The sequence below is a fragment of the Urocampus carinirostris genome, chromosome 3 (genome assembly GCF_059441175.1).
Source record: "Urocampus carinirostris isolate Australia breed hairy pipefish chromosome 3, RoL_Ucar_1.0, whole genome shotgun sequence".
Classification (NCBI taxonomy): Eukaryota; Metazoa; Chordata; class Actinopteri; order Syngnathiformes; family Syngnathidae; genus Urocampus; species Urocampus carinirostris.
Window position 1 is genome coordinate 59,090,986 of NC_142351.1, and position 25,844 is coordinate 59,116,829.

Genomic DNA, 25,844 nt, shown 5'->3' on the forward strand with positions numbered 1-25,844 from the left:
ACAAAAATTATCCTCTCTTTGTTTAGCTGGAAGTAAAGAGGTGCCGCGTTGTGTTTGTAAGGTTTATTACGGCTTGATAAAGGGAATTGCAATCATCAATAAGGGGAGCAATGGACTGAGGTTGACAGGTAATTATTTAAATATCTGTCTGATCTCTCTCCGAAAATACTGGTATAACATTGCGTCAATTACGTTGCTAAGGCTTATTTTCGATTTCTCGGTTTATAAGGAAGCCTGTGATTGGCTAAAACCTCGCCACGATGTTAAAAGGCAGTCTGTTTAACTGTCATCAGAAGATCGTGGGGGGAGAATGTTACATTCATTATTTCATGTTAAAACGATGTTAGAAATGGTTGTGAACGATTAAAAGCCTCGGTCGTTAAACATCGAAGCGCCTTGACCGGTGGTTCGATCACAGCAAAGCGGCAACTTTCCCCCGCGATACCCCCGCCCCGCTGACTGAAAAGCTCGGTTTGGCTCCACTCTACGAATCCTCCGTGACGGAAATCATGACGAGGGCAACTCCGGCAACGCGGACGTCAAGTTGCCTCGAGTGCGGTTGCCGCTGTCAAAGGTGGCGAGTTGCTAAGCTAAACGCGTGAAAAGGGGAGAAGTCATCCCGAGCGAGGTAAGGAGCGGCCGCGAAAACGCGAGAAAGCTTCGGCCTCGCTCTTCATTTCTTTTCACCTCGCGTCGCTTGACTCTCTCGGCGGCCGTCGAATTTACGCCACATTTCGTCATCCGGTGGCTCCCCTCAGCCTCAAACCAGCGCGAGGATTTTTTTCCCTTCTCCTCCTTCGTTATAAAGTCGCCATTTTGCTTCAGTGCCCGTATAAACCGTCCGATATTTCAATATTTCCCCTTAAGGATTTACAGTTCTTTCTTGGCTATTTTTGGAGCGTTTGATGACAAGCTAGGAGCGCCTTATACACATTAATGCCTCAAAGGACAAAGTCTTGGATTCTTTTTGAACCGACACCCTACTTGATATTTTTTTCCTCTTTTTTAATTACGACGATATTTCTTCCCCATCACTAAGCTTGTGAGCACAGCAGGTGGGATTGTGATGTGAGAAAACGCGGAGAGAGAAGCGCCCAATACGGTGCATGTGTGTGGAGCCCCCCCGGTTCGCACGAGGGGCCCATTTGACCCGGGGCTGATCGGACGTTAGCTGTGACGGGCGAGCGGCCAACACTTCAGGTAGGTGCGGCTTGCTGCCTGCAGCTTGTGGAAAAAAAGTGACCAAAGTGTCACTTGGCTTTTTTGTGAGTAGGATGAACATGGCAGATTACCGTGTACACGACTAAAATACTTACTTCCACTTTGTCAGTAAACTGTGAGTGGGTTTGAGTGGGAGAGTTGTATTTACAGGGTATGGGTTCTTGAATATCTTGAAAATTATTGAATTTTAATGTTGTGTTTTCAAGGTTTGAAAATAGCCTAAATTTTGGGTAAAGTGCTTGTAAATGCTTGAAATTGTCACCATGTTTCTCAACAAGTCTGCTTAAAAATGATACCAACTCTGCTCTCTTGCGGCTTGCCTTTGCCTTAGCATTTCTTCTTCCTTCGTGGTCAACGGTAGCTGGCATTAGTATGTATTCTAATAGGAAGAATTTCTGTCAGCTGTAAATGTAAGCTATGCTGTTATGTATACCCAACATCTATATGAGGAGTGATATGTCTAAAACACAAAAGTGTTCACAATTTACTTAAGATCTAAAAATCCTGTCTTAATAAATGCACACACACTATTTAAAAAACACATATGTACATCACAGATATATTTAAATATATATTTTCATACCGGAGCAGGACAGGCCCAAGCCTTCATTGGGCCCTAAGCAAACAGTTAACCACTCTTCGGGGTCCCTAGTGGTTGCCGGGCCCTAAGCAGCCGCTTAGCTCGCTTATGCGTTGGGCCGGCTCTGCACCGGAGTTTTTTTAATGTTACTGAAGCAGGGGGGTTTCACAATTATGTTCACATTTACATTAAATTATGATTCAGTATGATTGGATTATAAAACGAACATTGATGGTTTTTATTCCTCAATTCTCCCTCACCAAGATTTTTTTTTTGAAATTGTCTTTCTTTTTCAAATTTGTTGGAGGGCACTGTTAAACAAGGGTCTGTGTGTGTGTGTGTATGTGTGTGTTGAAATAGTGAACAGAGTTGATTTGCTTTCTTGTCAATGCAATCTTTTCCACTTGTTACTATTAACAACAACCCTAGTGATAATAGCTCCAATTGCAGTTGAGATTAGACCAAATGAACAACTGACATCAAGTGGCCTCCCCAAGTGAACCTTTTCATGCTGCTGTAAATTATTATGGGACTGACAGGAATGTGTGCTGGAGAAAGTATGCAAGATCACTATCAGCCCCACTTAGCATAATTAGCGGTTTTCAGCCTCTACCCCCATGTCCATGGTAAATGAGGGTTCAGTAGCCAGAGCTTGTTGTTAAAAATTAATTTCTATGAATGATTGCAATGTGCAGATAAAATCAAACCCGGGCGACATCCTAAAGGATACAACAAAACAAAATTGGTGGGAGTTTATCGAAACCCTCAGTTGACTGTCAAGAGGAGCATTGAAGCCTGTCACCTACGGCTCCATGGTCATTTTACCCTTTATCTAATGCAAGAACAAGGAGATAGTGGAGTCGCGAGAGTATTGATTTTAAAATCAAGCATGGGAGGTCATAGCCTTATTACCACTATAGATGATGTATGTTACTCCAGTCAGATAACCTTCATTCCAGCACACTTTGATTTACAGTATTGTGTGTGTGATGACAGTATCATCAAATGCTATTACTGCTGTAGACGTGAATAGAAGTACCATTAATGTTATTGACACTTCCTGTGTCTGCCCTCCCCTGTGAATAACGTAGGCATGGAAACCTCTAGAGGCACTCGACTAGGGAAGTTGCCGGCGTCCAGGCTGTCAAGGGGCCGGACCTCCAAGCACGGGAATCCCCAGGAGCCCGTTCGAAATGTGCCTTGTTCAGAAAACAACAACATACACAGTAAGTGAAAAGCTCTAGGTTTTTATTAGACTGAGGAGATTATGTCAATTATTTCAAGTTGAAGGAACTTGGTCTTGGTCTGTTCATTTTTAATGGAGTGATACAAGGTGGGATTTCAATTTAGACGGCGGTGAGGCATTCAGGGCCTGCAAGGCCTTCTCTGCTGTCCTTAAACATATCTGAATCATGAAATGTTAATTATATCTTGTCCATTAATACTTATTGATTAATTCCAAATTGTCTGCCAACTAATTTCCATTCCCTTTCTATGCTTGCGTTGCTTCCAGATGTGTGCAATTATATTCAAGCATTTAACCAATCATATCTCTGATTTCACTTGTTGCCAGGGTCAGAACTGTACTCTGAGGCCGGCACAATCAGTTCCGCAGGCCTTTTAACATGAAATAAGTGTTCATAAAGCTGCTGCTTTAACCAATCGGATTTCAACTTGGCGACACCACGGCCTTCTAGCAGGTGTAGGGTAATGTCAGCATTTTTACAAACTGATTGGCTATTGGGCGGTACTGCACAACCTGATGTTAAACTTGAAAATTACGAGGTGATCAAGCAAATATGTTGTTGAGTTGATTTAATAGTGTTTTTGTCTACCCACATTGGCTGAAGGAATAAAATAAAAGGATTTCGTATCATATTTACGGTCAAAACCATTTTTAAGACAAGGTTTTGTTGAAAAACTGAACATCATTAAGAAAGGCCGGACAACCCGGAAGCTAACAAGCCTTTCGCAACCAGGAAAAGGTTTTATCCGCCACTTTCAGCCCAGGAACTATGAGCGGTACCCCTAGCTCATGGGCTCCAAGGAACACTTTAAATTACATTGCTGGGAGTGCTAGTTATTTGCCCCAGATCTACATGGTGTTAGAGCAACACCAGAAACTTGTAAGACTTGTTGTCTAACCAAGGCTACAACAAGACACCAAAGCACTGCTTGACATTTTCAAGCAACGGTGCTCTCCAAAACATTTGGGGAAACCAGAGTGGACTTGCAGCTTGCCAGCAAGTGCGTAGGGAAACGTAGCTCAATAACAAAAAGGAAGTAAAACACACAGTAATATTTTAAAGATTAATTGACTTTGTCATTTTTTGGCCACACAGAACTTTTGTTTAATGGACACAATGAAAGCGCTGAATACAAAAACAAGGAAACTATGTGGAGCACTACAGGACAGGCTCGACTTTCAGCATTAGCTTTGATGGTGATAGAAAAAAACTTCTTGATGGAACTGAAACACATAGATAATCTGTACTGCAACTAATAGGAATCTTCTTAAAGAAGGGAGCATGTTTTTTTTGTACAATTCAGAAAGATTTTTGGTGAGTAAAATGTAATTATCTTCCTAAATAATATTGCATTTTATAAGGGTTATAATACATGCCTTTTTATATGTTGTAGCTGCAGTAAAGGTTTTATAGCCATACAATAGTTATCAAATTTTGTATTGATTCAGACATAGCGCTACCGAAGGCTTACTTGGTAAATGCACAGCCCACCACATTATAACTCCGTTAAAAACGCTTAGTGTTATTAGAGCGCAAGTTATAACTGATGATTGACTGAGTGTGATTTTTTTTTTTTACAGAAAGAATCTTCAAATGTGTTGCTTCAAAGTTTATTGATTTTGTTGTTGTAAAATGTCATCTGTTAATTCATGTCTGACTAGTAGTGATTGACTGCTTCTGATCACGTGTACCTTGCAGTTCGGCGCAGTTTTCTTTTTCCAACCTTACTTACACAAGTTAGACATTCCAAATAATAAATCAATGTGGGATTTACAATGGCTTTATTTTAATTGTGACTGATGGGTAGCACATTCTACACCAGGTTAACAGTTGAGAAAAATGACATCTTGAATATTTGAGTGCATAGGTCGAGTGCAATGCAAATGACAACTTTTAAATATTTGTAGTCATTAAATATTTTTTAACTCAGCTGAATTATTCTATAATGTCAAAGTGCATATTAGAATTGTTAAAATATGCCCACAGACACTATATATTTAAGGCATTGTGGATGTTCACTTCTCCTTGCACTGCCAACTCAGATAATAGGTTGTTTTAAATGTGTGATGGTCAACACAGATACATTTTGTCTGGTAAAATTATTGTATGCTTTCCAAACAAGGTTATCTACAAGTCATCTGGATTTAGATGGAGCATTTGATAAAGAAAATATTATGAGTACCATTAATTGTGGGTGTAGTCAAACGTTCTATCTTTGACATCCCTTTTTCAATAGCGTCATGACGTAGACTTAGAAAACTGGGGCTGATGTCATGACCCAGTTGTTTTGGCCGCTCCAAAATTGTCTTTTAAAGACCAGAGATCCCTTTTCTATCCCCCCTCACTCCTCCATACATGTGCAGAAATAATATTACTGCACATGATGACTTCCATTTTTTAGGTTAATAGGCCACCCGCAATGGATTAAGATACATGTGAGAATGTTTGTTTTTGTGGTGTGGGTGCTCATTTATATTTTTTAGCAATTTGTGACGAAGTTGTCACAAACCACATTTTTATGTGGTTATAAGAACACATAGCTTTTTTTTTTTTTACCTAATCTCTAACGATTATTGAACAATTACTAGTTTCAATACTTGCAAATTGCAGTACGAGTTTTTAAACAATCCCAGCTGTCATGAAAAGGTGTTCAGTCATGTTGCAAGGTGCTCCTACTATGTATTTATTTATTTCGCATTATAAAAAAGCTGCCGTGAATATCTGTGGGCCTTTTTTTGAGTGTGTGTGCATATTTTTCAGCTGCAGTCAACCTGACTGACTGCAGGACATAGTCCACGTGCCATCTGCTGACATAGCACGTTTTAAATCGCATCCGTTTCATAGTCATCTTTGTTACCTTCCATGAGCATCGGACCTACAAACCTCGAACACAATCGTGCTAAAAATCAAGATATTCCATCCATCCATTACCTGCACCGCTTATCCTTAGTTGGGTCGCGGGGGCACTGGAGCCCATCGCAGCTATTTGTGAGCAGTAGGCAGGGGACACTCTGAACTGGTTGTCAGCTAATTGTAGGGCACACAGAGACAGACTACTCACTTGCTCATACACACCTAGGGACAATTTAGACCGGCTAATTAACCCGCAATACTTGTTTTCGAATGGGGGAGGAAACCGGAGTGCCCAGAAGAAACCCACGCAGGCACGGGCAGAAAATGCAAACTCCACACGGGAAGGCTGGTAGCTAAATTTGAACCTATGACTTAAGAACTGTGCCGCACATGCGCTAACCACTCATCTACCGTGCCACCAAAATATTACAATTAAAGGAAACTATTTTAAGGACGTCCCGCGATTTTCTGGCAACCAGTCCAGGGCTTCCCTTGCTCACTGCCCGAAATCAGCTGAAATGGGCACCAGCACCTGTGCAAGCCCCGTGAGGATAACTGAGGGATTTGACTCATTTAAAAAATAAGAATAGTTAAACTGTGGTGAAATTAATATTTGTTTATGAACATTACCAACAAAATACATAAAAATAAAAATATTTGGTGGAAGTTTGTCAGAGAAGTGTTCCTCATCAAACAAAGAGACATAAGGTATAGTATATCATTGGCAAACCTTAATAATTTTATTTATCTTGGCTCCTCATTTATTTGTTGTCCTGATTTGATCCTTGGCCAAAATTTGCCTCGACATCGACAAACTACCTGCTCGAAGGACCACTTGACACGTTTATAGTTTAACAGACACTCGAAATAAGGAAAGAAGACCATAATGAATTTTGAGCTTTGAAGAATAACAAAAGCAAACCCTCAAGATGTACAAATACCCAGCCTGTTCTCAAAAGTCTTCCCTTGAACACTTCCCTTTTATGAAAATCTACTAAATTACAGAAAGCAAATCAACACAAAATGTTGTGTTTCAAAGAACAGGTAACACGATTGGCAAATGGTGACAATGATGCAAACAGGAATCACCAACAGAATAATCCTGACATTACCAGTGTTATTATTTGCAATTTTCGACAATTACTCAACCATTGCCCGGTGAAGCGTAATCCAATAATTATTTGTAATTACTATCCCACAACTGCATTGAAACAATGTAACTATTTTTTTATCTTAGTAAAGAATGGATGGTATAAGTTATTTTTGTTGCAACCTTGTAAATGAGTCTGACCTGGCTTGTCTCTAACTGCATTTATATTTTAAAATGGAGTATCCATTTTCAATCTTTCCTAGTTCACATCTGTCTCTTTGCCCCAGATTATATTAACCATATTCTGAATAGGCACAATAACTCGCAAGCTCCTGACTAAACGTCTTTGTTGGCTCCGGCTCAAATGAGCATCTGGCAAAAGATACAGCAGCCTGGTAGAGTGTCCAGCTGATGTGGAAGGCTCTTAGGATCATTGCCAATCTGGAGAGACCATTGAGGCACTGTGAATTACAGCAGTAAGAGGCAGAAATCTGAAACCCAGGCGCTTTTATTTCAACCATGCGTCACACGTTACATGCACTATAAACCGAGCCACAGGTGCGCTAACAAACTAATGTTCCCTTCACAAAAGCTTTTAATTTATCACAAGAGCTTATAGTTAAGAGCAAACAAAGCTGGGAATGAATGAAATAAAACAACACGGATTAGACCCATTTCTAGCCAGTAATTCTTTTAATGTCTTTATCCACCCATTTCTCCATTTTGGTCATTCCGCCATCCATATTTTTTGTCATGGTTACTGGATATTTTGGCATCGCAGGCAAGGCAATTTATTTGGTATCCGTATTCCATAGTCCTTCACTCAGTTTCAGTCATATTGGGTATAATATAATTTTTCGGGCATAGGTTGTAAGATTTTGTCTTTGTGGTTCCTTAGACTTCTTTAAACAAAGTTTTGCTAGTATTCTTTCACCTTAAAGTTACTCTTCTCCAGAAAGAACTATGATGCAAAGTTTCATTGTGCTAGTGCCATTTATATGCGTCTCTCAATCAGACTGGGAAGATATAGACAACGGCCTCTGTGTAAGTATGTGCAGAGGAAAACAAATCTGCTTTATGTTACTGATGTGACCATGGGGAGCACAATAGGGAGAACTCAGGGGTTATATGAGAGCATCACGCAGCTCCATGTGCCATGGTGCTTTGCTCTCTTATAAAACGTACTTTTTTATGTTTAAATGTCACGTGTTTAGCTATTTCCAACAACAAATTCACATTCAGAAACAAATGTCTAACAATCTGTCAATAAAATGTTGCTTTTAAATGTTATATAGTAAATTAATTAGGGCTTAACTGGACCACTTTAACTTAAGTTACCATTTATTATTAAATATTTCTGTTTTGTAAACTTCTTTGGAGTTTTTATTTCTCATGAATGGGATTACAAAAGTTGTCCCCATACATTTGTTGCTAATAATCACCACATTATATTACAGTGGAACCTCGGTTTTCGAACGCCTCTCAGTTCGAACAAATCGGTTCTCGACCAAAAATTTTGAGGAATTCTTGCTTCGCTTTTCGTTCAAAAAATCGGAGTTCCAACGCCGGTACGGTAGGGGCGATGCTGAGCGGCGTACGGGTGTAGATTGCCCCCACCCCTCGTGAAGAACTGTTATGACGTGCGCGCGCACTTCTTTTTGCTTTCGCTTTAGATATCGGTGGAGTGTTTTAGCCCCTAATTATGCCTCTCAAGAAGGTCGGTGCAAGCAGCAAAGTTGCTACAGGTGAAAAATAGAAGGGTAGTGCGTACAACTATTGCATTTAAGAAAGAAATAATAGCAAAATATGAAGAAGGTGTGCGAGTTTCCGATCTTGCTATACATACAACATTGCTTCTGCTGAGCACCACAAACTATTCATAATTCTTTTCTTTATCCTTTAACCTCTCACCAATTTTTGTGGAGACCCTGGTGCTAAATGACGTGTAAACGACCTGATTTTTTTAGTTGTACATGTTCATGTTAGCGTAATCTTTCGTACGGAAGATTATGCTAACGCAAACGTACGATTAGCCTGGGTTAGCTTCATGTTTACGTTCATTGTAAGCGTTCAGGGTGTTGGAACGGATTAAAATGATTTTACATTACTTTTGATGGCAAAAACGATTTTCGTGATCGACCAAATCGGTTTTCGAACAGGGTTCTGGAACAGATTATGGTCGAGAACCGAGGTTCCACTGTAAATTGAACATGCAGAAAAGTGTATGGACATGTCTTTTTTGATTGCATCATTAAATGTAGAAAAACTTTCATAAAATCCAGCCAGTAGACTTTAGCAAAAAATGGGACAAGAAATATCTTGGAACAGTAACATTTTTTCAGCCCGCTACCCTCTGGAACAGGGGTCGGGAACCTATGGCTCGCGAGCCATATATGGCTCTTTCTATGAGTATCTGTGGCTCAGAGACCAATTTGATTGCATGCAAAATTTCTCCATATTGTTCAAAACCTGAGCTGTCTATCCTATTCAGGTACACGTAAAGCCAAACCAAAGCTAAATTAAGGTAGAACACTTAGCAGTATATATAGGGCACGTTTTTCACTACGATTTACAGTCAAAGTGTCACACAAAAAGAGGGGGAAAAAAACTCTTTTTGGCTGTACAACGCTAAAGAATCCTTTATTTAAAAGTTCACTATATAATCTGTGTTCAGTGTTCAGATACTTTATGATGAATCCACAGAACTGTAAATACGCCAAAACACCGGAAGAGAACTTAGTCATTTGATTGGGTGAGTGGGAGGGATGGGTGGAGCTATGCAAAAAGTACAAGCATTCCCTCCCATCTCTCGCCAAAGGTAAGCACATAAGGCTCCCTATTCTCAGAATGTTGTGACGTTTTTACAAAATAAATGCTTGCATCTGGTTTTGAAACCAATATGTATGAAAAAAAAGGTCAAAAGGAGTTTAACCGATCTTGAGTAATTGCAAGAAAGAGACAAGTTTAAAGTGGTCTGTTTGTTGATTTTGGGACTCGGGCTCTGGCATTATTCTCTTTTCATAATTTTTATCAAATCATCAAAAATAAATGTGCTGAAGACTAAGCTTTTGTCTGGGGCGCCGGTTTAGCAATTTAGTAAATTTGTCTCATAATATAAGGTGTGGCTCTTTCCCAAAATAAAATTAATATTTTTTGCTTTTATGGCTCTTTGAGTCAAAAAGGTTCCCGACCCCTGCTCTGGAAGGTAATACCGATCCATTAGAGCCAAAACGAATAGACTCAGAGACAGATTCCTACCCAAAGCTGTTACAATACTAAATTAAAATTTGCACTAAACTAAACTGCACCTATTGGTCGTATCATGTAATCTTTATTTGCACTGTAAATAACCATTGATCGCTGCTATATCAGTAGGTTTTATTTTCACTTGGTAATTATATAGTATAGTCTTGTGTTGTGTAAATGTATGTATGTATATATGTGTGTGTTTATATATATATATATATATATATATATATATATATATATATATATATATAATTATCCATTCATCCATTATCTGCACCGCGTATCCTCAGTAGGGCCGCGCTGTGTGTATATATATATATATATATATATATATATATATATATATATATATATATTGGTAATATGAATACTTTTAAATCATATGCTACTTTTAAAATTCTATGTCACTTTAAATACTATGTGTATATGGGACAGCTTTGACTTTCATTGACACTTTGTGGAATGACAATGAAGGCATTTTATTTTAAATCATCACCATAAGTGCATCTTATTGTATTTGATATATGGTGTATTAGACCAATAACTTGACCAGCCTTTGAACAAAAGATAATGTATTGCAATGCATCGCTTTGAATGTCGATGGTAAGACATTGAGTTTGTTTGCCTTCTATGCTGGCGGCAACAATGCAAACGGACTTGAGAAGACTACTGATCAGATTTTTTCTAGGGATGATGAGCCCCAACAAAGCACACTATGTCACAATTACAATCAAACATCCAGTTTGGTGCAAAGGATAGAATGACCTCATAGCGAACCAAAAATCAGTCTATTGCTTGCCATTAACATACTAATACCTGTTTACACAATCCCTCCTTTTAAATCGAATATTTAACATCCAACATTTGGAAGACATTCTAATAGTGGATGTCTTCATTTCATAATGGACCATAATAGCATCCTGCTGTGAATTCCTTAATTGTAGGGCTTTTGTGTGAACAAAGTGCAATTCATGTGCAGTTGTAATGTCTGACACAAAAAAGACTGATTGTTATAAAACCACAACACACTAATATTAATAAATATAAATCACGTGAGCAATTATTAATAAAGTGCTGGTATTGTGCTGTTACAGGGCTCAGAAGAAAACACGTCGCGGATTAATCCTTTCCGACAGTTCTTGTCCTAGCTCTCCTTTTCTCTAGTTTGGTTTACACAGCCGAACATTTACACCAATATGCAGACAGCTGGGAGCGAGTCGTTCCCTGACATGAAATGAGCAGCTGTTTTCTGTACTTGAGCCAAGGTGTGGATGTGACACAGGCTTGCTTTCTCTCAGCTGGTACAAAGGCAGACTGTGCTCCTCAGACTTGCAACAGCAACCAGGCGGACGACTTTGTGTTGACTGTTGTATATTTTATTTGGACTATGTGCTGTAACTGTGTTTAATTCCATGTTGTTTTAATGCACCCACTAGTTTAATTGTAACTAATTCACTTCAAAATGTTTTTGGTTATGCTAAAAGCCATGCTGATTAAAAGAGAATATAACTTCCCCAGGAGTGAATAGCTGTAATCAAAATCTTAATTTATGAAGACATTTGTTTTCTTAGGCCGGAATTTAATTGCATACAGGGAAGACATTTCTGCTCAGTGCAACAGTAGTATCACTCTGTGGCTGCCACTCAAACAGCCAAAAGAAATTTGCTCTGTTGCAAAACAAAGACAAGACAAACAAACAACAAAACAAAACTGCCTGCTCTTACAATATGATAATATACACACACATACTTCTTTACTTTTAATACTTTGGAATTTTTATGTCAAGCAATATCCTATTTCTCAATTGTTTCTTCTTCTATTTTTGTATACAAACACGTTAAAGCTGTTGTGGGCATTAGTACGTCCTACATTTGTCGCTTTGCCAATGGAAGTTTCAAAGATGCACAGTTTTGGAATTAGGTAAAACATTTGCAGGAGTCCAAAGGCTGAAAGCAGGGGTCTCCAACCCGGTGCTTGCGAGCATCATGGTGGCCCCTAAAAGTAAGCTAATGTGTTCTGAAAAAAGTTCGCTGATGATGGGTCATTGCAATTTTTAAGTAAAATTATGTTTTTAGTGTTTGAGTCTACACAACCCAACTTCCTGTAATTAACCCGGTAATAACATGGTACCAACATAGTAATGACACAAGTTGTTATTCCAGTTAAACCGAGTGCCCTTTCAAAATGGTTGGCCACCCCTGTACTTTATTAGATCTGTACCACAACTTAGACTTTCTCTAAGCTAGTTCTTAGGATAGGTGACTTTGTTGTAAAACTTCTAGTTATACCAGAGTTGATCATTTGATCCATAAAATGAATGGTGTTTCAAAAGAGGGTGTCTGCTCTTAAAAAATGTTGGTTTTTTTTTTTTATTTAGAGATATTTTTAAGGCAAAGTGGGTTTGTTTGGGGGCAGCGCGGTGGTTAGCGCGTGTGCGGCACAGTTCTGAGGTCATGGGTTCAAATCCAGCTACCAACCTTCCTGTGCAGAGTTTGCATGTTCTTCCCGTGCTTGCGTGGGTTTCCTCCGGGCACTCTGGTTTGTTCCCACATTCCAAAAAACATGCATGTCAGGTTAATTGGCCAGTCCAAATTGTCCCTATGTGTGAATGAGCGAGCGAATTGTCTGTCCCTGTGTGCCCTGCGGCTGGACTGGCTGGCAACCAGTTCAGGGTGTCCCCTGCCCACTGCCCGAAGATGGCTGGGATGGGCTCCAGCACCCCCGAAACCCTACTGAGGATAAGCTGTACAGATAATGGATGGATGGATGGGTTTGTTTGGGGGTAGTTCTGCTAAAATAAGCCTTTTCCCGGCAGAAAACCAATCAATTTGTTGATTGCAAAAATCCTCATTCGATTTTAATAATCCTAGTAGGTACGCTGAGTGCTCTGAACCATTTTGAGGCTGCATGTGATTTGTATGTTGTGACATGACATCTTTTGAAGGCATATTACAACTTGTATTTTGCCTTATCCGCTTTGAAATAAGTTCCCCATTTTTATGGTATACATTTTTTTAACCCATTTAGTTTTACCCATTTAAGTTTACTTATGACATTATCTACATATCTAATGTTGATTTATTTTTTCTTATATAACTGAAGTATATTAATGTTAGTGCTTTGGCAAGTTAGATTAGGTGGTTTGCATTCATTTTCACATTTTGGTTGTGCGGGTGAAATGGCTTTGCAGCCCCAGCATTGATTTCATTGGCTTTATAGATTTTTCTTTGAAATTCCTAAGCCTGCACATCTCTTTTAATTTCCCCTCAGCACCAGATCCCCTCCCAAAAAAATACCGTGCTGTCTACAGCAGCCTTTATCCGTGCCTTTATGCAAAATAGAGAACAAGGCTGATTTTTTTTAGACATAATGGCAACAAAAAAGAGTACCGGTATTGCACTTTGATAGTCAGTTGGGTAGAAATTATTGGTTGAAAGGCAGGCAAGATGAAGACTATGAGAAACAGTGGTTTTGGGAATTGGGGAGAGGATCACGCTGAAGTAGTCATTTTTCTCTTTGCTTCAGTGTCAAAGGTTTACAACGGCACTGGCGATTCATAGCTCATTTTACAGTATTGGCTTTCAAAATCTAAGTGCAGCTTAAAGCCCAGCATATTTGTGTTTGCGTTTAAAACAAATATCTATGTTTTATTCAGGGGTTTAGATCATCTGACAAATGTATCTAGATATATACACATATTTAAAGTATTAAAAGAAAATTGGATAACAACCATAGTAAAGCTAGAATTAAAGCATACGTTAGTATAACTAAATGTAATTATTATTCTTATTCCACTGACAACTTCTGTCATTTAATGTCCTGAATGAGTCACTTTTTTACGCAGCAATCAGGCAGGTTATTTTATTTGTTGTATTTCGCCAGTGCCCGTGTGCGATGAAGCAGCAGAAGGGAAGCAAAAAGGTCGTCCAAAAGCAGATGAAGAACTGAGAAGCATCCCTGTGAGTAGCCCTTTTTAACCCGTGTGGGTGTTTGAAGCTGGCTTTAATTGGTTTCCTACAGTTAACTGGCTCACTTAAATTAATTTCCACAATACGAAATGCCATCCAAACGTATTGTCAAGTCAAGTCACATTTATTTATATAGCCCTTAATCACAAAAATGTGTCAAAGGACTGCACAGGATAGCAATTACAACATTACCTGATCTTACACCAACATACGAGCAAAGAAAAACTCAAAACCTCAGCTTGAGGAAAAAAGAAACCTTGTATCCATTGACTTCTTTTTTTTCTCCCTTACTGATCAGGCCAATTTGATAATACAGTGGAAGGAAGAGTTTAAGCGCCACGCCAGAGTTAAATGTCCTTGTTCAGGCTGCTGGTTAGAGTTTCCCAGCATCTATGGCGTCAAGTACCACTATCAACGCTGCCAGGGGGTAAGGCTGTCCCTGCTTTTCTGATATCTGATGTACAGTGTTCTTCACAGTCAACTCACATTTGTGTAAACACAAACTATTCCAAGTTTTTTTTTCTCTAAACCCACCGTCATCATGTCTGTTTTTTCCTACTTAGAATATAGTAGCAGAAAAGCAGAGTCATGTCTGTCTATATTGTGATTCAGCGTTTTCAACGAAAGTGCGCCTGCAAAAGCACATGCTTTGGAACCACTCAGACAAGGTTAGTTTAGACTCAAAGAATGAACAGCTGAATAAGTATCAGAAGACCCCTGTCAAGTCAAACACCGTAAAACGGTAAGCAATCTTTTGCTTTACATAGTATATAATTTTATTACCGCTACTTCGCTTACATTGTTGCCTGTCAATGCTTGGTTTGCGAATTCAGGTCGCCTGATAACGACCCACCATCGCCTGTGTTCTTCAAAGTGAAAAAGACATTAGAAGTGTCGAACCCCTCACACAACGGAGAGTTAAACCACCAAAGGAGCGAGAGAAAACCGCACAGCCAGCCGCCCCTGCTGCAGAGTCACCAGGCGCTGTCATCTCAGACTCAGTTTGAGCAGTTGCAGTCCCAATGCACATCCTCCGATGCAGGGGGAAGTGAAAGCGAATGTGGTAGTCTACCGCCATCTTATCCTGATGAAGATCCAGAACGAATGAAACACAGTAAGATCAGAATTTTACCCTACGCACTGCATGCCTTGATTGTAAATTTCTGACCTCTTTTTGTTGTTCCTTGTGTGCTTTCTTGACACAGGACGAAAGCAGAAAACTCCCAAAAAGTTCACTGGAGAGCAACCTTCCATTTCAGGAACGTTTGGATTAAAAGGTCTTAACAAAAATGTTTCTTTCCTGTGTTCCAGATTCGTACAGACTACAGCCATCTTCCAAACTTATGCATATATGCGTGCTACAGGTATGACAAAAGTAGAGGAGAAGATGAAGGTAGGCCGCATGAAGAGACCAGAGGGAAGTGGCTACAAGAAGGAGCCTTACAGAAGACCAACTTCAAACCAGTCCTTCACTAAACACACTGCCAGCACGAGTTCAGGTAAGCAGCTTCATCTGCTTGGAAAACTGATTTAAATGCTCTTCTTTCTTAAAGTAGAGCCTTCAAATGTAATTCATAATGTTAATACAAAACGTCAAATAATAAAAAGCCACTGTTAAAAAGTTTCACGCCAATTTCTTGACGACAAAAATATGATATTGATTCCTACCAGTAGGAGGTGGCAAAGCACTTTTTCTTTACTCATCAGATTTTCATTCATTAGAAAACTCTAAAATACAATCTGGTGTGGGTTTTTAAAAAAGTATTCCTGAGGAGGTGATGAAAATGTTATCTAAAAGCAACTAATAGTCATAGTGCAAATATTGAATTGGTCATTCTTTTCATGAGTATTTATATCAGAATATATCATCTTGTTTCATTTTAGGTACAGTTTCGGACACTCAGTGGCAGAAAGCAATTTCAGATCGAGGCGAAGTGGTGTGCCCCACCTGCTCCATTGTTACCCGAAAAACAATCCACGGCTTGAAGAAGCATATGGAGATTTGTCAGAAGGTCAGAGCAAAGGAGGAAATTGGTATTTGTTGTTGAATTTGCAATGCTATACCACTGGTTCTCTAACTAAGGTCGCCTTGCCATACATTGGAGGACTAAACCATGTCCGCCTGACCACTTAAGCATTTAGATAAAGTTGATTTGTTGAAATCCATGAGGTTGTATTTAACACATATATTAAAATACTATTTTTAGGGATACATTTCAGATTAAAATATACAATAGGGGATTGTGCAACAGTTTAAAAGTTGACATTAAACTCGCAATTCTTGTCAACAAAGGCTAGAATATTTTTACTCATAAGTTTGCGTATTTTGTGATAGTTTGTGCATATGTACTGTATGCGTATGTTGACAGTTTAAACTGAATTTATAGTCACTAACAAATTACAAATAGTGCTTCAATTATTCTTTATTTGCCCTGCGACTGGCTGGCAATCAGTTCAGGGCGTCCCCAGCCCACTTCCCAAAGGTAGCTGGGGTAATGACTCCATTACCCCCGCGACCCTACAAGGATAGGCAGTACAGAAAATGCATGGATGGAAGATTGTCTATTACTGTACTGTATGCTGTTATTTGTACTTTTAATTTGACCTCTCCTTGAATGCAGCTCCAAGAGGCCCTAAGGTGCCAACAGTGCCACAAGCAGTTCAAATCCAAGGCAGGACTCAACTACCACACCATGGCTGAACACAACTCTAAGGTATACAGACACCCATCCACACAAAAAAGTTTACCTAATTCCCCTCAACACCACTGGAGTGTAGTGTTGAGATATACTAAACTGTTGTCTCTCCAAAGATGTAGGCAGGGCATTACCAAGCAACATTGAAAGATGTCTGACCCACACTATGTATAGAAATTCAGCACACACGTAAACTAGTGTCAGTTTTCACTGTGTTTGGTCCTGTACCCAGATGAAGCATTCATGGAGGCTTTTGCAATCCCATCAGTTACACTGAACAATATTTGTATGGAGCATTTTAATTAGTCACAATGGAGCTATACACAAGGTTTTATCTCAGGTTTTATTAGTGAACAGACGTCCCTCAAGCGCTCTCTATTTCTGCAGCTGTCTAAAAGCTGACAGCTGAGAGCTTCTTAAAGATACTATCAGAGCGCTCCTGCATTAAACCTCTGGGCTTTGCTAAATAATTCAAATCAGTTTCAGAAAGTAGCATGAATGTTGCATGAAGGGACAGACTGCAAACCTTGCAGCATTTTGCAGGATTTTTTTGTTTTTGTTTTGGCTGCTCTTTCTTTGCAAAGGAGCATAACAATGCAATATTCACTCATTTATAATCTACTCAATGAAACATGTCACCACTTAGGTACAAGCAATATAGATTTTGAAGGAGGGTAATTATCATTAACTATGTGCCTCACATATTGCATGCATAGTTTTATTTTTATTTTTTTATTTTGTATTTTTTCAGTTTTGTGTATTGTTGCTGCAGTTTGGTAAGCAAAAGAGGAGGAAATATTGTTTAAAGAGATAGTTTGTCCTAAAATGCCCAGAAAATAAGCTTTACAATACTTGTAGAATATTATTTATTTTCCCGCTTCAATTGATTTGACTTGGCTATTACAAAAAAGGAAAACTACTGGATCTTGAAAATAACTATTAAAATTAACAGGAAAAATAAATGTCCGCTTTGGTTTGATGACATTTTTGAAGTTCAATTTTTTTATTATCACTGTAAACAGCACTGTAAAAACATGAAATTCTATACATTATTATATTACTGGTCATGTAATTAAATTTAGAATGCTGGTTTGAAAAAAAAAAGCTGTGTTGTTTTTCATATTTTGGTTGTGGTGCATACAATATTGTGTCCAAGTTTTTATAAATGTGTTGATCCTATTTTTATCTATAAAAATGTTGGCTGTGGCTTTTTGTGTTTTATGGAGTGCCTTATCAAAGTGTCCTTTGATAAATTCTGCACAATCAAACTACGATTATGAGAGGGCAGGCCAGAAATGAAATACTAGAAAATGTATGGCCTAAAATAATAAATCATGGTGAAAATCATACCTTAAAGCAATGTGATTTGTTTTAGTCAACATTTTGTTCACCTTAAGGGCATCGGTGATGTTTGTGACAGCACAGCAAGTAGCAGAAGCACAGGATTTGCCTCTAGAGTTCTACCTTGATATTCTATCACATACCCGGTTTCCAATGCGCTGTTTAACCTTTGGATGCATACGAGGGGTCAAAAATGACCCCATGGGTTGTTATTCTTCAAAAGCTTAAAGCTAAAAAAAATTGTAATATTGTCATATACTAGGCATTACTCATAAAACATCTTTATGACATGATGCCATGAGTAATTTTATTTTCTTACCTACTGATTTTCGACCCCACTATTGGAAGAGTTTATGAAGTGGGAGGTCATCCATCCAACTCTTACATAGAGTTAAAAGCTCAGTCTATTTACTGAAATGTTTACCTTGTCAGCAGTACAGCAGCTTGTTTTGTGCCTCTGTCTTTTACATGTGTTAACATAAAATGCACACAAAGTCTCATCTCTGGGATTTCCCCAGTAAGTTGATACTCCCTAGTCTAGTTAGTCGTGCGTCTTTCTTTTTTGGAAGCTCTGCCATCTGTTTACTTGGTTTCGGCCAAGGCTTGCGCCAGTAAGCAGTACTCAGGTTTTGTAGGTGGTAAAACTGTGGGCGGGGGGAAAAGTTTTATTTTTTGATGATTGCTTTGAACACGTGACTTTTTTTAAAACCCTTTTTCCCCCCTTTCAGTGGAATGATGCCCACATTGATGACGAGCATGAGGAAAGAGAACGACTTCGTCGAATACTCAAACAGATGGGTCGGATCAAATGTCCTAGTGAGGTATATAATTGACTTTTTTTCTTTCCTTGCAGTGCCTCCCATTTCCACATTTTACTTTGCTATCAAATTTGCTATGTATGTTTTTAATCCATGTTTGTACTTATCATTACACTTTATTTATTTTGTAGTTGTTGTTGAGCGAAATTACATTAATATTACCTATTAATTAATTTCTATAATGCCGAAAGGACAGAGCTTTGCTCATTAACCACCTTTGTAGTTGATGTTGACCAAAAATAAATCAAATTCCTAATTGTTAATTTCGGTCAATGCTCAAAAGAAAGGGAAGAACTTGTTTTAATATTCAAAATGAAGACCCCCAAATAATATTTTTCATCATCACTTTTCCTTGTTAATGTGCAGGGCTGTACAGCTCACTTCTCCAGTTTAATGGGCTACCAGTACCACCAGAAGCGTTGCGGACGAGATGTTGAGACAACCATGTTTGTGTGTCAGCATTGTGGAAAAACGTATCGTTCCAAGGCTGGCAGGGACTACCATGTACGCACTGAGCACTCCCCAACTATCACTTCTACTACGACATCTACCTCCAACATCAAAGACAATCGAACTGACACCAACAACAACACTGGAAAAGAGAGGGTAATAAAGAAAGTGTGAAAAAAAGTTATAATTTTTTTGTAGTTTATTGCGTTGATATGTTCCCACAGGTCACATTTGAGAAGTTATCAAGTAGTAGGAAAGAGCCAAGCCAACCCGAATGGCCGGTAAGATTACAATCGACCAGAGAAAAAGACACATTCATAGACATTAGCAGTCCTGTGAAGAACCGAATCAAGGAAAAGGCAGCACATGATGAAAGCCTTGCAGAGGATTTTGAACGGACACCAAGTGGCAGAGTGAGGCGTCGCTCAGCTCAGGTGGCCGTCTTCCACCTGCAGGAGATAGCAGAAGATGAGCTCGCCAAAGACTGGGGCACTAAGAGACGTATTAAGGACGACCTGGTGCCGGACAGCAAGAGGGTACGAAAGACAGAGCAGATGTATTTTGTCCACCAGACATAAAACTATCAAGTCGTATAACACTTACTGCACAGGCATATTTTTTATTTATACAGCAAATTGTTAAAGATGGTAATCGCTATTCTTTAGTTAATGGGCAGTTAATTTCCATTTTTGTGTGTTTGCAGTTAAACTACACCCGACCAGGCCTTCCCAACTTCAGCAGGGAACTTCTTGAAACATGGAAGACACAAGTCAAGGAAAATGGCTTCATCTGTTGCATCAATGAAGTACGTGTCTCCAGCTTTTAAGAGCAACAGGACACCCAACACCTTTTTTTTAATATGGTTAAAAAAATCCGAGCAAGGGGTTTGTGAAAATAATGCGGCTGGACTTGCTGGGCTATTGAATATTGTATTTGTTTTTGCTTTGATCAGAACTGTGAGGCGGTCTATTCCAGTGTGTCTGGACTAAAAGCCCACCTTGCCAACTGCAGCCAGGTATGAACACCCATCTGATGTACAAGTGCCGGTCATTCAATTATCTTGCTGAAGATTCAAATTAACAAACCTGATGTAACATTACTGTGTGGGTGGGTTTAGAAAAAACGGGTAATTAATATACAACCTTTCCTTCCAAAAGCAACTATAAATGTGTTTATTTTTTTTAATTTCCAAGAAAATCACCATGGCCCATCCCTGGTGAAATATTTTCAGAACCAGTCCACTACCCAGGTGCTCTTACAGGGCATCACCCTGTTTGAGACCTCTGATCTGGTGTATCATTGCTTTCCTGAAGTACACCAAAGTAGTGTTGCTTTAGCTAAAAACTGATCATTTCCCCATGATAGCAGGCAATCATTGCAGCTGCCAACCTTCATTCTTTTCCCCAAGGTCTGAACTTCATTACTAGTCTTCATTGTTATAGAAAGCAGTGCAGAGTAGACAGCTTTCCAGATGACAGTTTGTTCGTGGTACTTCAGTTACATTTAAAGAAAAACGAACAAGTTGGAGCACGGTTGCTAGCTTCCTGTGCAAATGTGTATGTTGTTGTCCCCAAAATACACTCCTCATAACCAACATTGTTTTGGCGTAAACCAGGGTTAATTCTTTGTGTTGACTAAGAACACAGCCAAAGAACATGTACACCAAACTTTGTTACTATTTGATTTTGCTGATGTTTTGCAGGGAGGTGGAGCACTTGCAAAGTACATGTGTCTGATCTGTCAGAAGGAGTTTAATTCAGAGAGTGGTGTCAAGTACCACATTAGCAAGACACACTCACAGGTGGGTCACAGACACTTACATGCTGTAATTTTACAACAATAAGGCACAAATATAAGTCACCCATGTTCTTCAAATTGTGTGGTGCACTCTAGGGTGCACAATACACAATATAATTGAAATGAAAACAAAAATATGAAAAATGGCTGACGGGAAAAAGCCAAAACGTATTTTGACAGTCAACTTGGTTGTTGACATTGTTGTCAAGTCTCGTTAAAATCATATTAGTGTTTTCAAAACTTAAAGCTTTAGCTCAGGTGTTGAAGCGGCTGTAATCCTTTATCAATTTCTGACATTAGCCTTGACAAGAAAATCATCTAACTATATGCTTTAAGACATTTCTGAAAGAATGGCTTTGAATTAGCTTTACATAAAAAATTAGGATTGTGAACAGATATGACGACTATTTGAATTATTGTGAATTGTAGCGTATCAGACAGTTTCCAGCTAAAGCAGTAGTTGTATTGTTCTAGTCTATTTCGTTGTAACATTCGTAAAATACATATATCACCGAAGGGGTAATTTTTTTCAGTTTATGCATATTTTGGGGAAACGTATAAGTAAAATGGTTGAGGCAATAATTTGAGGAAGGAGTCGCGATTGAGATGAGCACAGCTTTTGAGTTGCAAGATACAGAAAGTGCGGCGAATCTCAGCCTTTAAAATAAATGCTCACCTGCTAAAAGTACAACAGGTTTCATAATTGTAACCAGCACTAAAAATGTCTGTTTCCCTTCAGAACTGGTTCCGCGCATCAGTTGGCGAAGAGATTTCCAGCAGCAAAAACAAAGTCCTGGAGGATGACGACATCCAAGACGAAGCGAGGAATGGCGCCACTACTGGGAAAAAGAGGGGTCGCAAGCCCAAAGAGCGGCCCAGAGTTGTTGTCCTTCCCCAAACTGACGATCAAAACTCAGCGATTGATTCAAGTTCCTCCTCGGACTCAACACATTCTCCCAGACAAAGTCCCGACTTCACGGATTTTACTGATCAAGACTCAAACCAGCAGCCTGATGGTTCTGCCACACAACAGAATAAACAAAAAAGGCCCTCGTCGTCCGAGTAGCTCTACTATTTTTCTGTCGCCTAAGGAACCTTCAGAGGACTGCTCCTGATGTGGTTGAGCCCAGCACTGAAAAAAAACCTTGCGACTGCAATTCTTAAGAACGCAAACGTAATATGAAGGCTCCATTACTTGTTTCCACTTGAGGCCCCCGTTTCAAGTCCCACACTCAGCTGGAGTTTCAAAAACTGAAATCAAAGACTTCTCCAATGTTGAGATTTTCCCCGCATAAAGCCTGTCGCTCTGGACCATAGGAGGCAATTTCTGTTTTCCAAAAGACTCAAGTTTATGGGACACATTTTCTCTTAGCATGGTAACGTCATGTGTGTTCAGGCTTCATTCACAGTTTATATTATAAACACAACACCCTTATCTCTATCTAGTTGCATTTATACTCTCCTCAACACTGCTGTCACATTTAAACATTTAACAATGTCATCACATGTGGTCAGAACGTTTTGTATCACTTTCGGTCTTCAGTGTTTAGATTTGATTATTTTTAACCACTACTTTCTAAACACAGATCGAATGTGCAAAAACAACACTTACACAGCTTACAGTAAGCAGAAAATCCAACAGGGGTTTATTATTATCATCTGCAACATGTCAACACTGCCATCAGTTTTGTTGGAAAGCTTAAAATATTTTAACTTATGTCAAATTGTCAAAGCTATTTGACTGAAGGCGTGACTCTTATGAAGATCGTTGCACTGTTGCAGCACAATCAAGTAAAATTTTGAAAAAGTTTAAAAAAAAAAAAAACGCCTTTTTTCTATTGCTTTATTGTGAATCAAAGAAACAAGACTAGGATGAAAATTGTATCTTTTGTAGTTGACATTTAGGAGAATGATGTTTTATCGTTACAAATCACAATTTGCTTAGAATAATATATATGAAAGTACACTTCGATTTTCAAAGATATTGCATTGCACTTTAACCTCTGTCGTATCCTCTTGTGATTTTTGCACTCCTATGTATTTTAAATGTAACCTAGTAGCTCTCTCAAAGGAACACAAATATTTTATTCTGGGTGTAATGTAGACCTCTCTTTGCTTCCATAAACAAGCATGACTTGACTAAAAAGTTTTAACTTGCTACAAAAAGCCATAAATACCACCTCCTGCAATGAAAGTTTGACTTTTAAAAGCGACTCGGTACTTGAGTCCATAGTTTTATTAAGTGAGCAAATCCAGAAAGAATCTTTTAGAAACTTAGCACTTTTGGCGACTTGTTCCTCAACCTTAAAAATCGGTTACTATTTGATGGAAACCATTTCAATCAAACCGTGATATAACCTCGGGCAAATTGCATAATATGTAGGATAATGAAACATGAAGATGTTTTTATAGTGTGACAATGTTACTCCATTTTTAATCCAGGTGAAGATGGTATGCATGTCTGTCTCCCTCTCACTTGTTGGGATGGACCACCTTCTTCTATCCAGGTTTGACTTGTGGAGATTTCTTAGAAAGCACTGATGCACAGAGGAATTGAGATTACCGCTATACATGTGTGCGCGTGTGTGTGTGTGTGTGAACTAGAAAGAAACTAGAAACTTTGTAATGAGCCGGAAATCCCACGTCTGTAAAGCTTTTTCTCAAGTGTTTTGAATCAACGGCTTGTTACTCATATCCTCTTTTCGGAGCTTTGATGTTCCAATATGATAGTTTAGCACTGCTTTTCTTGGCTATTTTCTATTTTATGAAGCCCTTTACTATTCGTCTTCCTATGGTACGGAAAACATATCGACCCGCTGTGTGCGTCAACCGCAACATGTTTAAAGTGAAGCAATAGACCATGTTTAGCTAAGTTTGTGTGCTTGCTGATAACTTGATGGCGATATCTGGCTTTGTTTTTTTCTGAAGTGCTTTTTACCACATATATTGATTGTAGGCTTATTTGTTGGCATACACTGTTTTTTTGGTCATTTACCCTGATAATAATTATTGGGTTTTTGTTTTGTTTTAATACACATTGACAGATACTTTAAATTGTCATTTAGTCTTACTTATTGAATTCAGAGCAACAAGGCATATGCATATGTGTTTGTTTATGTATTTAGTGCACTCACTATACCCTAAAATAGGCTTGAAATAGGAGTGTTGATTGACCTTTCTAGTGATCTGGACTGAGTGTGGTGTGACTTTTGTAGCTAGGTAAATAGCAAACTTGAGCGTCTTCCCTTTGTTGTTTCCTCAAACGGAGGTTAGGTCCCAGAAATTCAGTCTGAGTTGTCCACTTGCGCTTAGATGACAGCGCTAGACTTTGTACACTACCTACTTTTCAAACAGAAAAAAAGGCATCTGCCAATGTTGCGGGGGTCAGTCAATATACAGGATGAAAGTTTAAGAAAATGTGTTGTAGCCCACAATAGTGATGTGATTAAAATATCAAATAAAACTGTGTTGTATCTACAAGAGAAGGCCTAATTTATCTTTCTTGTCAGTCTGAACTGTTAACAGGTTTCGGGCAAATGCATTTCATGAAATGTTCATTAGCCTCTATCAAAGGTATCTTGAAAGATAAATGTATTGTACCAATTTTTCTAAATGTGGTAGTGTCATAAGACTAGAAGCAAAATAAAGCACACATAACAATACAAATAAAATTACTGTATAACAGCATTTGTTAATATATTGTATTTGAATACATATACGCTATGTTCGATCTGGCATATTCCACACACCTTGTCGATCTTGTGTGTTTTTTAATTAGAAACAAATGTCTGAAAACCACAAAACTATTATAGAGAAAACTGAAAAAGAAAAAAATGGGGGTATAAACCATTATTAAACACCTAATAAAAGTAATAGAAATCTGAGTCATCAGCGAGAACTAGCTCACTCTTTGTAAAGGGTAATTGTGTTTGTAAGTTCTTCCGGACTGTGACTTGTGTGCGCACATATCGAACTTTTTACTTAAGACATAAAATTGTTTAAAAAATGTTATCGACACAATGTTTTTGTTTCATAATTAATATAGATTGTATTTTGTGTGCTACTCTTTAATTCTGAAATAGTTCCGCGAAATAATAGCTTGGAGAATGGTGGCTCTTAGGTTGTGTTACTATAGAGTGCTTCGAGGTCCTAAGATTACCCACAATGCATTGCTGGCGCCCATTTTGGAAGTCCACAAAGCTTTTCACTTCATTGTTATTGTTCAGCGAACCAGTTAGATTCTACATTGTAATGCCGAATACGTGCGTTATTGTTGGCTGTTGTAGCCGAGGGGAAAAGGGTGGGAAGGGCTTCTTTAGACTTCCGAAGTGTGTTTACGATCAGGGGATTGAAGCTCAGGAGAAAAGTGAACGGCGAAGACGAATGTGGCTGGCAGCTATCAACCGGTCGAATTTGTTTGTTCTGACCACTTTCTGACAGGTAAATTGAAGTATTTATGATTTAGAAATAAATTTTAAAAAGGTTATGGGACATGTGTACTTCATGACAAGAGCTCGACGACCCCAAACTACTT

At 38.7% G+C, this 25,844-nt stretch overlaps 1 protein-coding gene across 4 annotated transcripts; it reads left to right on the forward strand.

Moving 5' to 3' along the window:
- The first annotated feature begins 283 nt into the window (after positions 1 to 283).
- On the forward strand, positions 284 to 24,900 carry znf512b (zinc finger protein 512B). 4 transcript variants are annotated; one of them, XM_088332743.1, is made up of 18 exons: positions 284 to 1,200; positions 2,893 to 3,027; positions 14,123 to 14,199; positions 14,507 to 14,635; positions 14,772 to 14,950; positions 15,042 to 15,322; positions 15,414 to 15,485; positions 15,573 to 15,707; positions 16,093 to 16,220; positions 16,830 to 16,922; positions 18,974 to 19,066; positions 19,430 to 19,669; positions 19,738 to 19,794; positions 19,855 to 20,049; positions 20,217 to 20,318; positions 20,466 to 20,528; positions 21,216 to 21,314; positions 22,050 to 24,900. In XM_088332743.1, exons 2-18 carry the CDS (start codon positions 2,895 to 2,897, stop codon positions 22,374 to 22,376), a joined length of 2,403 nt encoding a protein of 800 aa, XP_088188869.1. In that variant the 5' UTR covers positions 284 to 1,200; positions 2,893 to 2,894; the 3' UTR covers positions 22,377 to 24,900. The 4 variants fall into 4 exon arrangements, with proteins under 4 accessions (XP_088188869.1, XP_088188867.1, XP_088188868.1 ...); XM_088332741.1 differs by having other exon boundaries at positions 284 to 628; positions 1,040 to 1,200; positions 19,738 to 20,049; positions 22,050 to 24,898; XM_088332742.1 differs by having other exon boundaries at positions 284 to 628; positions 19,738 to 20,049; positions 22,050 to 24,899.
- The last annotated feature ends 944 nt before the right edge of the window (positions 24,901 to 25,844 follow it).

Coding starts and splice junctions, on each gene's coding strand:
- znf512b (XM_088332742.1), top strand. CDS start 2,895: ATGGAAACCTCTAGAGGCACTCGACTAGGGAAGTTGCCGGCGTCCAGG. Junction 14,636..14,771: donor ACTATCAACGCTGCCAGGGG/GTAAGGCTGTCC, acceptor TTTCCTACTTAG/AATATAGTAGCAGAAAAGCA. Junction 19,670..19,737: donor ACAACACTGGAAAAGAGAGG/GTAATAAAGAAA, acceptor ATGTTCCCACAG/GTCACATTTGAGAAGTTATC.